The 14,403-nt window shown below is 33.1% G+C and overlaps 1 protein-coding gene across 1 annotated transcript in view; it reads right to left on the bottom strand.

The window, feature by feature from the left end:
• LOC115881178 overlaps positions 1 to 14,403 on the bottom strand; it is a 51,825-nt gene that overhangs the window by 3,689 nt on the left and 33,733 nt on the right. Inside the window, exons 2-3 of the mRNA XM_030898570.1 lie at positions 14,224 to 14,304; positions 1,253 to 4,637 (exon numbers count right to left, since the gene is read on the bottom strand). Coding sequence (XP_030754430.1) covers positions 1,253 to 4,637; positions 14,224 to 14,290 — 3,452 coding nt within the window. The 5' untranslated portion in view covers positions 14,291 to 14,304. The remainder of the gene's footprint in view (positions 1 to 1,252; positions 4,638 to 14,223; positions 14,305 to 14,403) is intronic.

Raw genomic sequence — 14,403 nt, 5'->3', positions numbered from 1 at the left:
GAAGAGTACGTTATTAATAAAAAAATAATAATAGTAATCAATATGAATATACGGTATGATTTAAAAAAAACGCGTCCAGTTGCTTGGAAATGATCATCGATGACATTCCCCATATAGGTAATTTTACATAACGGGTGTTCCTTAATGACATGGTAATATTTAAGGGGGTGATTCTTGGACCTATTCTAAGAGAAAATCTTCATATGAATGTATGTCCTAATCATCTTAACTTCTGAGATACAGGGTGGTAAAATTTTCTAATTTTTTTTCATAATAAACCTGATTTTATTAAAGATATCTTTGTGAAACTTGATACACGTCTTCTATGGATAAAAATACCTTTTTTGATGTACAAAGAATTTTATTTATTTCAACCACTCGCGTCCATACTGGTTTTACATTGAATATTTTTGGAAAAAAAAGTGATAGGTACACCACTGACTTTTTTTTAAATTAAAATTATATTCGAAATCTCCATTCGTTTCTAAACATTTTTTATCTCCTGATTTTTTTTCGTCCGACGTATAGTTTATCCTTAAAAAAAAATAAAGTCAATTTCCTTCAGAGTAAAATCCCTGAAAATCTGAACCGGTGACTTATATCGAAATAATTTCTTCATGGGCTGGGGAGGAAATGAAGAAATAGAACAATTTTTTTTGTATATCAAAATACGCATTTTGACGCATGAAAGACGTGTATCAAATATAACATCAGAGATATTCTGAAAAAAAAATTAGAAAATTTTACCACCCTGTATCTGAAAAGTAAAAATGTTAAGGATATATATATTCATATGATTTTTTTTCTTAGAATAGGCCCAAGAACCACCTCCTTAAATATTAGCATGCCATTAAGAAACACCCTGTATAAAATGATAGCGATCTTCATTTCATAGCAATCGCTGAAGCCGTTTATTTCGATAATACGGTATTACATTTTTCGGATATTCTTTTTTTCTAATTAACTTGTAACTTTTGTAAAACACACTATTTTGTTTGATTTTTAAAAGAGTATGCTTGAATAATGTAGTATTTGGAATCAGTACGTTCTTCTGATTCTGCTTGATAAAGAAGTTTTAATTTGAAAGAAATAACTGCTTTGCGCACTCAAAGTGAAAAAAATAATTGATACAAATACGTCAAAACATATTGTGCATACAATATGCATACATTAAAAAATTCTGACAAAAATTAAAATAATATCTAACCCGCCACCAAATCAAAACAAAAAAGTATAAATTACCTTAACTCACCTGTTCTCATCCGTTCCAGATATATTCTCCTCACTAGTACTTCCACTGGCTACTAGACCTTCTTCATCGTCCTCACTTCCAGCGCCTTGTTCCTGCTCTTCACTATCTCTCTTAAAGAACTCTTTGAACTGCTGCTGTGAAGCGTTGTCCAACAGTCTGGAGACTGGCACCAAGTCCTCTTCGTTTCTAACATTTCGGTCATTGTCTCTAAGTTTTTCTTCTAAGATTTGAGCCTTTTTGTACTCACTTCCTGGCGATAATAAAGGTTCTTCAGATTTGTCGTTTTCGTCAATAACCAAGTCGCAATCTTCGTCATCTTCTTTTTTGATTTCCTGACCGGAATGTTTAGCTTGAAATTGCTGAGCCAGCAAAGCTAGTTTCAACTTCTCACTTACATGATGATCTGTAGACTCTTGAAAATCGCCAATTTGAGACAATCCGTAACCAGGGGTGGATATACCTTCGCAATAATTTGGTTTCAACAGCATACTTTGAGGCTTTCTACCAGGCTGACTAACATTTGTTCTCTGCCTTTGAGACCAGTACTGAGGATGTTGTTGCTTGATGTGCCTCTCCATGTTTGATCTCAATGTGAATTTTGCCGAACAATGTTCGCAAGTAAACGGTCGTTCCGTTCGATACCTTCTTTGTTTCTGTTTCGGCATTAGAACGCCGTTTTTGATTACCATCTTCACAGAGTTCTGGGTTTGGGTTAGGTCAGGTTTTAACTGTTGAGCCGGACTGTGAATTTTTGGAGTGTTTTCGGTAAATACGGCATCAGTATTCAAAGTAAGAGGTTTGGCAATTTCAACCTTCTTTGGAGGTACTTGAAGAACATTATTTTCATGTTTTATATCTGGTTTTTGTTCAGGACATGGTTTGAATCCATTAAATCCCACTGTTGGACTTAATAGTGTCGGAGGTCGCTGTTGCATTATACTATTCTGTTGAAAATTTTGTTGAAAGTTCCTCAATTCTTCAGATATTACAGAGCCTCCAGCCAATTGCAGCCTCTGCATTCGTTCTTTAAGTTCTTGCGGGGTTTGAATCATATTTGGCAAAACTCCTTGTAAGAACAGAGGATTAAAAGGAATTCCTGACCATAAACTATTACGATACAAATTTAAAACCTGAGAAGCGTATAAAGCTGTTGGATCTACTTTAGGATGCTCGAACATGTCTTTAAATGAAGCTACTGCTTCGGGAATTACTGAAGGTACTTTCTTTGTTAAATCTTGTGGTTCTTCCTCGTCTTTTTCAATACGTTTTTTCTCCTCTTCTTCGTCCATTTTTTTCTTACTTAAATCTAAAGCTACATCCATTGGAGGTTCATCTTCTTCCTCTTCATAATAGTCGTCATCAGACTGTGTCTCAAAACTGCTGTTGGTGTCTTTTAGAACTTCGAAAGGTTTAACTTGGATCTTCGCCGGTGGTATATTATTGGAATGTTGAGGTATTGCGTTAGGAAGAGTAGAAGATACATTGAAATGATTACCGAAGAAAGGAGATATACCATTCAAAAACCTCCCGTCTCCTATACACGGCATATTGGCCATTTTTGAAGCCAGATTGAAACTTGCCAATTCTGGTTTTAATGGAATTTTTGGTGTAGAGCAATGTAGCTTTTCTGGAGATAGATCGTTTTGTTTTATAGGAGAAGAAGGTCGTTGATGTTTTTTTATTTCTTCTTTTAAAGTCAGTTTATTGAGATCCTCGTTAGTAGGATCTTCAGATGGATGATAAATTATATTCTTCTTAACATCCTCCCTTGTTGTTTTCAAATGGCGATTTCTCAAATGCCTTTCACAGTTGGCTTTGGTAGTAAAGGCATAATTGCAAATGGCGCATTCGTAAGGTCTATCTCCGTTATGAGTCCTCATATGGCGGATCAAGGCAGCCTTATCCATGGAAGAATGGGTGCACATATTACAATAGTAAGTACCGTTGTTATTACCGTTAAGATGAGCCCTGTTATGCCCTTTCAGTGCCCTCAGATTTGGAAAAACCGCAGTACACAATCTACACGGAAACTCACCTCTAAGTTTCATTTTTCTAAATTCCAACACAAAATTATCCTGAGATTCTTCTTCTTGTTCGTGGTTATAGTGATCTATATCATCAACGGGTTTAGAAAGAGGGGTTTTAAGTTCCTTAGTTTTCGCCTGGAACTGAGGTACGTTGATATTTGACCAGATCGATTGGAAATCTGCCAAATCTTTAGTTTCGTCAATTTTGGCAAGCTGTTCTCTTAATTTATTCGATGGAGTAGTTTTTAGCGTTTGAACTGGTGGTAAGTGTTTCTCGGGAGAGTTGTCCTGTAAGTCCAGTCTGGAAAAGAATTCGCTTCTTCGTATTTCGTCTTCTGAAACAATATTTTTGGATAAATTCGTACCAGCGGGTGGATCCAGACAGAGTTTTTCGTGAATTTCTAAGGAACTGGAACAAGGGAAAGCTTTCCCGCATTTTCTGCATTGAAATTTGAGGCTGCCAGCCGCCTTGTGCAGATTTATTTCGCACTCTCTTCGAGCGATATAAGGAAACTTCTTGCTGGAAAAGTCCACAAAAGTTAGGTCTGGAAATCCCACAACCGCTTGCTTAGAATTATTAACTGCATGAACTGCCGATTTGTGTACTGCTAGGATATTGCTATTCGAAAACACTTGATTGCAAATAGTGCATTTAATGGGATAGTCGGGATGATTGTCCTCTAAATGAGACTCAAGGTTAGTGATAGAATCAAAGTCTGATCTTTCACACAGTGGACACTTAAAATTGTGGACTATTTCATCACTGTCTGTGTTAATATTACGTTTTTTATTGCTGTCTTCTTCGATAACTTCCAATTTTCTTTTACCAGGATGTTTAGTATCGACTTTATTGTTGTTATATTCGATGCTTTTAGAACTGGCACCGGAGTCAGTGCTACCATCAGACTCGTAGTTGTTATCCGTCTTCATCGAATGAGTTCGCATATGCCTGTGCATGTTTCCATTCGTCGTAAAGGTATCACCGCAAAATTTACAATGAAAAGGTCGTTCTCCACTATGAACTAACACGTGTCGATCCAAACTAGAACTGGAACTAAGCACTTTATGACAGATCTTACAGGTGTAACCTTTGTCGCTGTCCTGGTCTTCGGTCTCGTTGTTGTGAGATCGAATATGAAGAGTGAACTGGTGTTGGGTGGTGAGCATTTTGTCACAGATGGGGCAAACAAATTTCCGGTCTACGCTAGGTGTATCGCTGTCGTAGTTCGTTGACTGGTCGATGGTAGTGTTCGATGTGGCGGAGAAGATTCCAGAGTCGTTCTGACAGGTTGACAGATCTGCTGATGTAGTTTTCTTCTTCAGTTGGTTCGATTCAAAGGAATCTTCCATATCTGGATCTGAAAAAAAAACAAATTAAGTTTAATTAAATTAAAAAAAAACAAGGTGGAGTTGATTTATTATTGATATTTAAAGTATAACAAATTCAGTATTTTTCATGTTAACTTTTTTCCAGTCGCAACCAAGACCAAGATAATAAAAATTAGAAAATTTGATGACATATAGCTAACATATGTAGGTAAGTATATAAATTATTATTTTATAGAAGATCTCAAATAAAAAACTCAACTTTTTAAAATTAAAAAATATATTAAAGCCTTTCACACTGACGAAATACGTATCCCGGATCCCGAATGACGTAATGTGCAGACCGCGACATAAAGTATCTACCTATTACAGATGAAGTAATGTACAGAATTAAAAAAAGTAGTATTTCTGGTAGTATGTTTATAGTAAGAGTAGATATTTCTATAAATCTTAAATTGTCACATTCAATATACTGTTTCATGCGTCTGTCCACAAACATACATACAAGTATACATATTTACTGTATTAATCACCAAAAGATCGTGGTCTTGTTTCGTCTTTATCGGACATGAGTTTGTTTAGAGACGATCCCAGATTTCAGTCAGGCCGTTATACTATACCTATCTCGGCGTTAAACAAAGATTATTCAACCCTAAATCGCTCGTGTGTCAATGAAACCGAACATCTCACGACGATATTGTTTTTAGAGACAAAGAATCGATCGATTTGGTTTTTCTAGGCCACCAAATCTGACTTCTAACGTTTAAGACAAAAGATATCACTATTGGAATGTAAATAGTATATCGGTTTGGAATATTTAATTTACAAATATAATGATTTGACGTATTTTTCATTACGTTCGTGCATTTTTAATTACAGAAATCATCAACTTATGAGAAAATATAAAGTCGATTTGTTAATGTTAATTATTTTTGTTACAGAGGTAACTCTAACTTTAAGCAAAACTCAAACCAAAAACGGATAGTCTTACTGAAAATTTACCATCGAGTATCGACATTATAACTAAATGTAAAACTTAATAATATGGTTAGCAAAACTAACTCTTGATGTACATATAAATTTGTTAAGTAAAGATGTGTAGTGTTCTCCTGAAATGGTTTTTCCTTTCTAAATCCTTCTTCTTAGTCGTATTTTCATGTCTGAGAAATAGTGATTTCATGGAATCAGATACATCCATTTACTCGAGTTTTCCATGTTTGTTGGTCCATTGCTTCAGATAGAGTTTGTAGTGGTGTATTTTGAAATTTTCTTGACTTGGTCTATCGATCTAACAGATGACCTGCCTCCCGGTCGTTTTCCTTCTACCTTTCCCTGTACTACCTGTTAACTTTTCTAGGTTGTCTCCCTCGTGTTTTGTAGTGTATCCAAAGTATACACTCACCGACATGAAAAACGGACACCTTAAAATTTTCACGTGTTTTAAAGTTTTATATACTGTGTTAGTGGACCGATTTTGATGATTTTTTAAGCAATTTGTAGCTAGATTATTTGACTTTTTAGTGTGTATTTCTAAATTAAAAATGAAAGTTGCCATCTGTCAATTATAAGGGGGAAAACAAAATGTTGATATTTTTGTGAAAGTTTAAAACACCCTGTAGAGTACATTAATAAAGCAAGAAATTTAAAAATCATTTTATCGTCTAGGTGTATCTTTTCTCGATAGTTTGTTTTTTGGTTCATCTCAATAGCTTAATTTTTTTTGGAGATTCGTTTTTTGAAGAAGACACTAACATTTTTTCGTATTTTTTACATTAAACCCATACTTTTGCTTTTGGCCCTAGTCAACAGACATAAAATATTATTTATGGAATGTTCCACAGGGTGTTTCAAATTTTCAGCAAAATATCAACCTTTTGTTTACCCTCCTATAATTGACAGATGGAAACTTTCATTTTTAAATTAGAAAGAGACACTAAAAAGTCAAATAATATAGCTACAAGTTGCATAAAAAATTATCAAAATCGACTAACTAGAACAAAATAAATCAAAATTTTAAGGTGTCCGTTTTTCGTGCCGGTGAGTGCATATATTAGTATTCTTCGGTGACACATCTTGGACAATGTGTCTTTGAGCTTCAACTCTTTTAGTATAGATCCATTTCTGCGTTACTCTGCATGTCCATACTATTCGTAACATACGTCGCCAGCAACACATTTCAAATGCATTTATTCTTCGTATGTCTGATGTTTTCATCGTCCAGGATTCCGCTTTGAACAAGAAGATTGAGAATATGAAAGATTTTACTTAGATGATTTTCCTGTTTCTTGTAATGTGACGATCTTTCCATATTCTTATAAGGTGCTTATGAGGCTCCTCGTGCCATTGTCGATCGCCTTTTCATTTCTTTTTCGCACACACTCCCTTAGTTACTTAATATATTTAAAACGTTCGGTCGTAGGATAATTTCAACTCTGTCGACTATACCATAAGTTTAGTCTTGCTGAGATTTATTTTCAGACACATCTTAGCACTTTCTCTCGTAATTGATATTGGTTAGGCTAAATCCGATTATAATAATAATAAAGATTATTTAAAAAAATAAGACTTTCACAAATCTAAAATTTGTCAGCATTCATGGGACACAGGGCAAAGAATAGATTTTAACAACGCCAAAATTATAATGAAAGAAGCGATAGTCTCTAAAAGAAAAATAAAAGAAGCTTTTTTAATACAATCTAATAAAAATAAATGTATTGCTCACGCATCTGTAGATGCTAGTAATGTATGGCAATCGCTTCTTTGATTTAAAAGAACATAATTAATAAATAAACGTAACATACGTAAAAATTAAAAATAATCATACAGAAAGTTTGAAGCTTTTTGGTTTGGTTGTATAATAATAATAATTGTTATCAGGTAGTAATTATTAATTTTGAAGTTTAACTTGGATATAATGTCATTTTAACAGAACGTCAACGGGTTTTGTAGACGGATCTGTTTTAAAAACATTAAAGGGTTCTGGAATATAGTTGCATTTAAATATTTTAATTTTTTTTTCTTCATTCTTTGTATTGTTTGCTTCCGACGACGGAAAGGGATAAACTTTCCGAAACGTTAAGCATTATATTGTTGGTTAGGCAAATTTGTTTATCAGTAAACCTAACTGCTGACAATTAGCTTCCGTTGGATTAACGCAGCACTGTTTACAAAAAAAATAACTATTTTATTTTGTAGATTTCCTTGTAGTGGCGAAATACCCATATAGTTTTTTGGAGAGATAAATCCGATTAGGATGACTACTGATGCTATCTCAAAAAACAGAAGCAAACCATTTTTCAAACTAAAAATAACAATTTTTGTTTTCTTTAAAGCCATTTTCCGTAGGGCGAGGATACAGATTATCCTTGTATATCTGAGCCTCGAATCTGATGAATAAGAGGGACGAATTCCTTAGAAATCCACTGCGATTGGGTACACGGATTTCATGCGCGCGTACCTGACACGAAATCATCATTCGGTACGATAAATAAAAATTTTCTTCGTCTCCTTATCGGTATTTACTTGACCCGGATTGCGTCCCTCGTTATTGTTTTTTCCGTTTCGAGGTCTTGCGTAAATTTTTTTATGGAAATCGAGAGACGACGGCCGCCGAGACGTGATACCCGTTTTAAGGGGCCGAAGCCGAACCGAAGAAATCTGTTCGGCTGCGTTACGTATGAAGAGAAGATAGTTTGGTTTCGATTTTTGCGTGGCTCAGCGGCAAGTTTGCCTACCTGCTGGCCTGAGAGATTATACAGGGTGAGTCTTAAATAAAGGCAAATATGTTTAGGGTTGGTATATTTCGCCCCAGGAACACGTCTGTGAGTTTTTTCGCCAAAAAAATGATGTTAATGATTGAAAATCGTACATTTTCTTTTAAATTTTAGATTTTTTTTTAAAGTGCATGTTAACCGCAAATTTTCCCACGATAAAATTTCTTAATCTCTAATATTACGATGGTTACGGAGCAAATACAAAAAAATCCGGTGGCTTTCCGGTACTTTTTGTGTCACGCCTGTAACGTCAAACGTATAGCCTCGCTAAAAAAGTATCATTTACTCCTAATAAAACAATATATCTACTATTTTTTAAAAATTTCTAGAACAAGTCAATTATTTTGGACTTCTTCTATCGATATCTATCAGCCCTGAAAATATTTGCATTTATTTAGGACTCATCTTGTATAGAGTCGACTTGTCGCTTTATACAGGGTAGCTGATATGTATGGGAACGGTCGATTATTAGGTAAAATCTAAGAGTTACCGGAAAATGATAAAAATAAAAGGTATAGGGTTTTTAAATATCTATAAGCGGGTAATACATTTAATAATACAGAGCCGGTCATAAAGTCGTGATACATCAAAGTTTAATTTTTTTAAATCGAACCCCCTGTATATTATTGCATATTTCGGCTCTTCCTTCAATTCTAAGCAAAAAACGATATACACACAATGTACCTTAAACCAGCAGTTTCCGAGTTATTGACTATTGAAAATATCACTTAAACAATTCGATTTAATTAATTTCGATGTGTTTGGTTTCATTTAACGATGCCATTCTGCGGAAACTGTGATACAGTACGTCTGTCCGTTCTGTGGCTACGGGGTATCCGTGAGAGGGGAAACGATATTCTCTCGATGTTTTTCGTAAAAAATTAGACGACACGTCCCATTAATAAAAATTCGACAAATTTGCAAGTAGCCAATAAAATGAGCGGGCGGAGCGATTTGCGGTGACGTACTCGTCAAGTCAACGTATAAAATATATTGATGTTTATTTAAATGTTTTTTGTCCGCATTCCTTTCATAGACACAGATCCTGCAGACGAACTGTACTTAATAATATTTGACATTAGTTTTCAAGTTAGATGTACCTATAAAATGAGATTATATCAAGTCTGAAACTTACAAAATTTTTGTTTAACATTTCAAAATCAAAACTTCATAATTGAAATTGAATTTGTGTGAATTTAGTGAATTGTTGAATTTTTTTTAGGTACATTATGTGTATTATGATTAGAGTTACTTGAACTTTATAAACCCACAACCCACAAATATGCAGAATGTAGGTAACACCATCAACCATCAAGCAATGTCAGGTAATTACCTAGATTTAGGTATAAATTTACAGGAAAAAGTAATAAATGTAAATAATTTGTCAACAATTTTTTTCGCAAAAGCAACTTATGGCTGTTACTGGTGCCGATGTACAGTACGTCTGCTGGATCTGTGTCTATGAAAGGAATGCGGACAAAAAACATTTAAATAAACAACAATATATTTTATTCGTCGACGTCACCGCAAATCGCTCCGCCCACTCATTTTATTGGCTACTTGCAAATTTGTCGAATTTTTATTGATGAGACGCGTCGTCTAATTTTTTACGAAAAACATTAAGAGAATATCGTTTCCCCTCTCACGGATACCCCGTAGCTATAGAACGGACAGACGTACTGTATAAGTACTACTAATAAATATATATGCATTTAAATATATATATTTATTACATATACATATTTTTATTTAAAAGGCACCCTGAATTAACTTAAATAAGTCATATCGTCCCCTATCTCAGGTACAGGCGTAACTGAAAAATCTAAAAAATGAGTTACACCATTTGAAAGTTCCCTACAGGCATAACTTTGATCTCAAGGAGTGCTGTAACAGTATCTATTACGATCTCTCCAAAAAATCCTATATGGGTATTTCGCCACTGCAAGAAAATCTCCAAAATAAAATAGTTATTTTTTGTAAACACTTCTGTGTTAATACCAAACGGAAACTACTTGTCAGAAGTTAGGTTTACAGATATACAAATTTGCCTAACGAACAAAAAAATGCTTAAGGTTTCGGAAATTTTATTTCTTTCCGTCGTCGCGTCGGTCGGAAGCAAAAAAAATACAAGATACATAAACTTTCCAAAACGTTAAGCATTTTTTTGTTCGTTAGGCAAATTTTTATATATGTAAACCTAACTTCTGACAAGTAGTTTCCGTTTGGTATTAACGCAGAAGTGTTTACAAATAATAACTATTTTATTTTGTAGATTTTCTTGCAGTGGCGAAATACCAATATAGGATTTTTTGGAGAAATGAATCCGCCACATAGGGACATTTTTTATCTATTACTATATCAAGGCACTGATACATTTTGGATTGCACGTATTTTACAAAAATTATATTTTTAATACAGGTACCTAATTTTTAATTTTGTTTCTTCCTGACAAATTTATTAAATTGCGAGGTACGCCAGTATGTGAGATCGGGAACGATATGGTATACGATAAAGCAGTGCGTTAATTATTAAACGTAACGAAACTTAATACTCAGTACTTCAAAACTCTTAAGTTGGGTATTTTACCTGTGTTTCACTTGAAACAATTCTATTTTTATTCTTGTAAAATACCCGTTTGTGTTTAAATCAGGCAAATTAAAATGCAGGAGAGATATATCTGCGTTAAGATAGGTATATAGTACCTATTCGCGGTACTGCACGGTTCGAAAATCAAGAGAATTGCGGTTATTATAAGAAAAACCTTTCAGCAAAACAATAGTAAGATTATTATGTTTGTCTCGTGACCATATTAGATTAGTACCACTTTGGGAAGTTGTTTGTCGTAGACATAAACATATTTTTTTAACATCAAAATGTAAAAATACATTGATCAACTTGGTTTTGTTCAAAGACAATTATTAACCAATAAAATAATTAATAAGACAACTTTAAAATTTATTTGTTAGAATGGCTTAGAATTGAAAAGTAATTTATATCTTGGACAAAAATACTATGAGGAATTTCTCAAATATACAGGGCGGTCCAAACTATATTCCGGAAACTTCGGCAGCATATTCTGCAGATAAAAATAAGGTACTGCAGGTAAAAAAAATGTACAAATGTGTGTCCTAAAATGCTTAGTTTCGGAGATACAGGGTGTAAAAGTTTCGTTTTTATTACGATTTTTTCCAAATAATTTCTGAAGTAACGTCATTATTTGGATGAAAATTGGTATCTGGAAGTTTTCTGACTTTTCGTCCTTACCTGTACAAAACCCCTACCGAGTGAAAAATTATACATTTCAGTGACTCTACGTAAAAAATGTCTCTTGGTAAAAATCGCTACGAGCAACCGTTTCAAGATATTTAAAACGGAAATAGTCAATTTTTGTCATTATTGACAAAAAATAAACACGTTGAGTAGATAGTTATTTGACCGAAATAATAAATTTGGGAAATTTTTATTTGTTTTATAATAATCATAATTTTTTCTGCGAAAAAATGATGATAAAACAGTTTCTGTTTGAACCTCTGGCACAAAAACATTTCAATTTTATGATTTCAGTCTAATAACTATTTAGTCAACATATTTAATTTATGTCAATGATGACTCGTAGCTATTCTTACCAAGAGACTTTTTTAGGTAAAAAACATCGTAAATGTAAACTTTTTTACTCAGTAGTTTTATACAGGTACGGACGAAAAGTTATTACTGTTCAAACCAGTTAAAAATGATGTAGGTGGCGCCCTCTACAAGTAGGAGTCATATTGACACCAAAATCAAATTTCGCATGTCAAAAAACTCCTAGACCCAATTTTCATCTATAAATATTGATGTTATTTCAGAACCTATTTGGAAAAAATCGAAATAAAAATGAAACTTCTACACCCTGTATCTTCAAAACTTGTATTTTAAAGAAAAAGTATTTTAGGACATACATTTATACGAACTTTTTTACTTATTTTTATATGCAGAATATGCTGTCGAAGTTTCCGGAATACAGTTCGGACCACCCGGCATTGAGGATTTGGAAAGGAAATTAAAATGAAGTGCTTTTGACTTACACCGCATCGTCCCTTAAATAGTAGCTACCCCAACTATTTTTAACATAAACCTACCCTGTTTGGTGTATTGCTGTAAAGCTTGTTGATTTTTTTTCATTCTTACGTCTTTTTATTTATTTTATGGTATAATCAGTAGATGGTGGTTAACTAGACGATGGTGAAAATTAAAAAAGTTACTAAATTAACTTGAAATTATGAGGAAAATTTGAAACATTTTTTTTATTATCGATATCCAAGAATCACTGAAATTAGGAAAATGAAAACTACATCATCAGTCCGTTATCTCGAAAGAAACTGAACATGGTACATTGATATTGTAACCGAACTGCAATCTTATTGTGGTTGGAAATTTCTGAACGCAATGGGAAAAAATATAAACAAAACTCAAATTGGGTTGACTCGTATGGGAATCCTAATATGACATATTTATATCAAGTATTTGTACATAATATGTAGATATTTTTTATTATTTATTCTTATATTATACATCGGATGTGTGTTTAACGAGGTGTATTACTGGAGGAGGGAGCAAATGCCCCTTGCCTCCCACACTGGCTCCATAGCGTAAAAAAATGAAAAAAAAATGATTCGTGCTATGAAGGTACTCAGACGTATTCTTCATCTTACAAATGCACTGCTCCATAAAGAGCGTAAAGACAGCGATGTACAGACGTGATGGGTGTCAGTTTTTTATAAGTTCCTACACGGAACCTACACATTTTTATGTTTTTATCCTCAAAACCCCAACTATACTGAAGGTAGTTTACCTTGAAATTGTGATTAAAATGTGCAATTGTGTTGAAAATGTGCATCTGTGGTAATTAACATGTAGTATCTGTTGAGAGGGTTGGTGATTCTAAAAAGAAAGTTGTATGACGCCACCAGAAGACAAAGGGTTGACAAAGGTTAACAAAGCCAAACAAATAAAAATATTTTATAATTTTTATATTTTGAAGAATTATTCAGATTATAGGCGTTTATTTCCATTGAAAGTAAATTGTGTATTATAATATGCACGATTGTGCATCCAGGCACAATCCTCATGGCAACATAGAGCGTCAATAAGCTGATGAATAAGTTGAATGAATTCTCAAAATGTAAGCAGTATTTTTTCAAAATTTCAAAGTTAAATAAATTTAAAAACATTTTCAATTTATTTAAACAATTGGAAATAGAAAATAATGTTTCTTTTAGAACTACTCCTTAAAATATTCGCACTAATTTAACGGACACCTTGTATATTGAAAATTGAAATATAGTAAATATACATAGTACATAGTTATCTCGTCACACCAGCCTTTAAAATATTTGTAGATTTTATATTTTACTCTAATTAAATAAAATTATAGACGTTATAGTGATAAACAGAATAATGAATCTGCTTGGAAAAATAATAATTATGCGTATGCTTAAATAATTAATATTGTTTATATTTAAAAACAAAAAAAAATAGTGTAAAAAGAAGACATGATTTTGCATGATACAGATGTAAAATGTATTTATTCGAAAAAACAGTTACCACTATAGATTCTTTCCGCACTTGTTAAGTTTATAAATAAAATATAATTTAAATTATGAATAAACAATATCTGTACAGAAATACACAACGGATTTAATAGTAAACTGAAACTGTTGAATATATAATCTAGATATGGATCTAGATATCTTAAAACTATGAAGAAATGATAACATGTCTAAGTTTTACTGTTGCTGAGTTCAGTGTTTAGAAGTTATCCAAGTTTCTCTTAGCAATAAATTAATGATATGGTTAAAACACTTACCTATAGCAGTGGAAGGTGGAGGTGAACCTTGCTGTGGATTCTCAGGCATAAACACCACCCCTTGCATGGCTAAGTTATGGTCTGAAATGAAATAAAAATAATATAATATCGTATACAAACAACAACTAATGTCTACAATAACAACTAATGTCAAAAGAATTTTAAAATTTCATTGTCTTT

The sequence above is a fragment of the Sitophilus oryzae genome, unplaced genomic scaffold, assembly GCF_002938485.1.
Source record: "Sitophilus oryzae breed Bouriz unplaced genomic scaffold, Soryzae_2.0 scaffold_1701_pilon_pilon, whole genome shotgun sequence".
Classification (NCBI taxonomy): domain Eukaryota; kingdom Metazoa; phylum Arthropoda; class Insecta; order Coleoptera; family Curculionidae; genus Sitophilus; species Sitophilus oryzae.
This window is presented reverse-complemented; position numbering and strand designations above follow the sequence as displayed.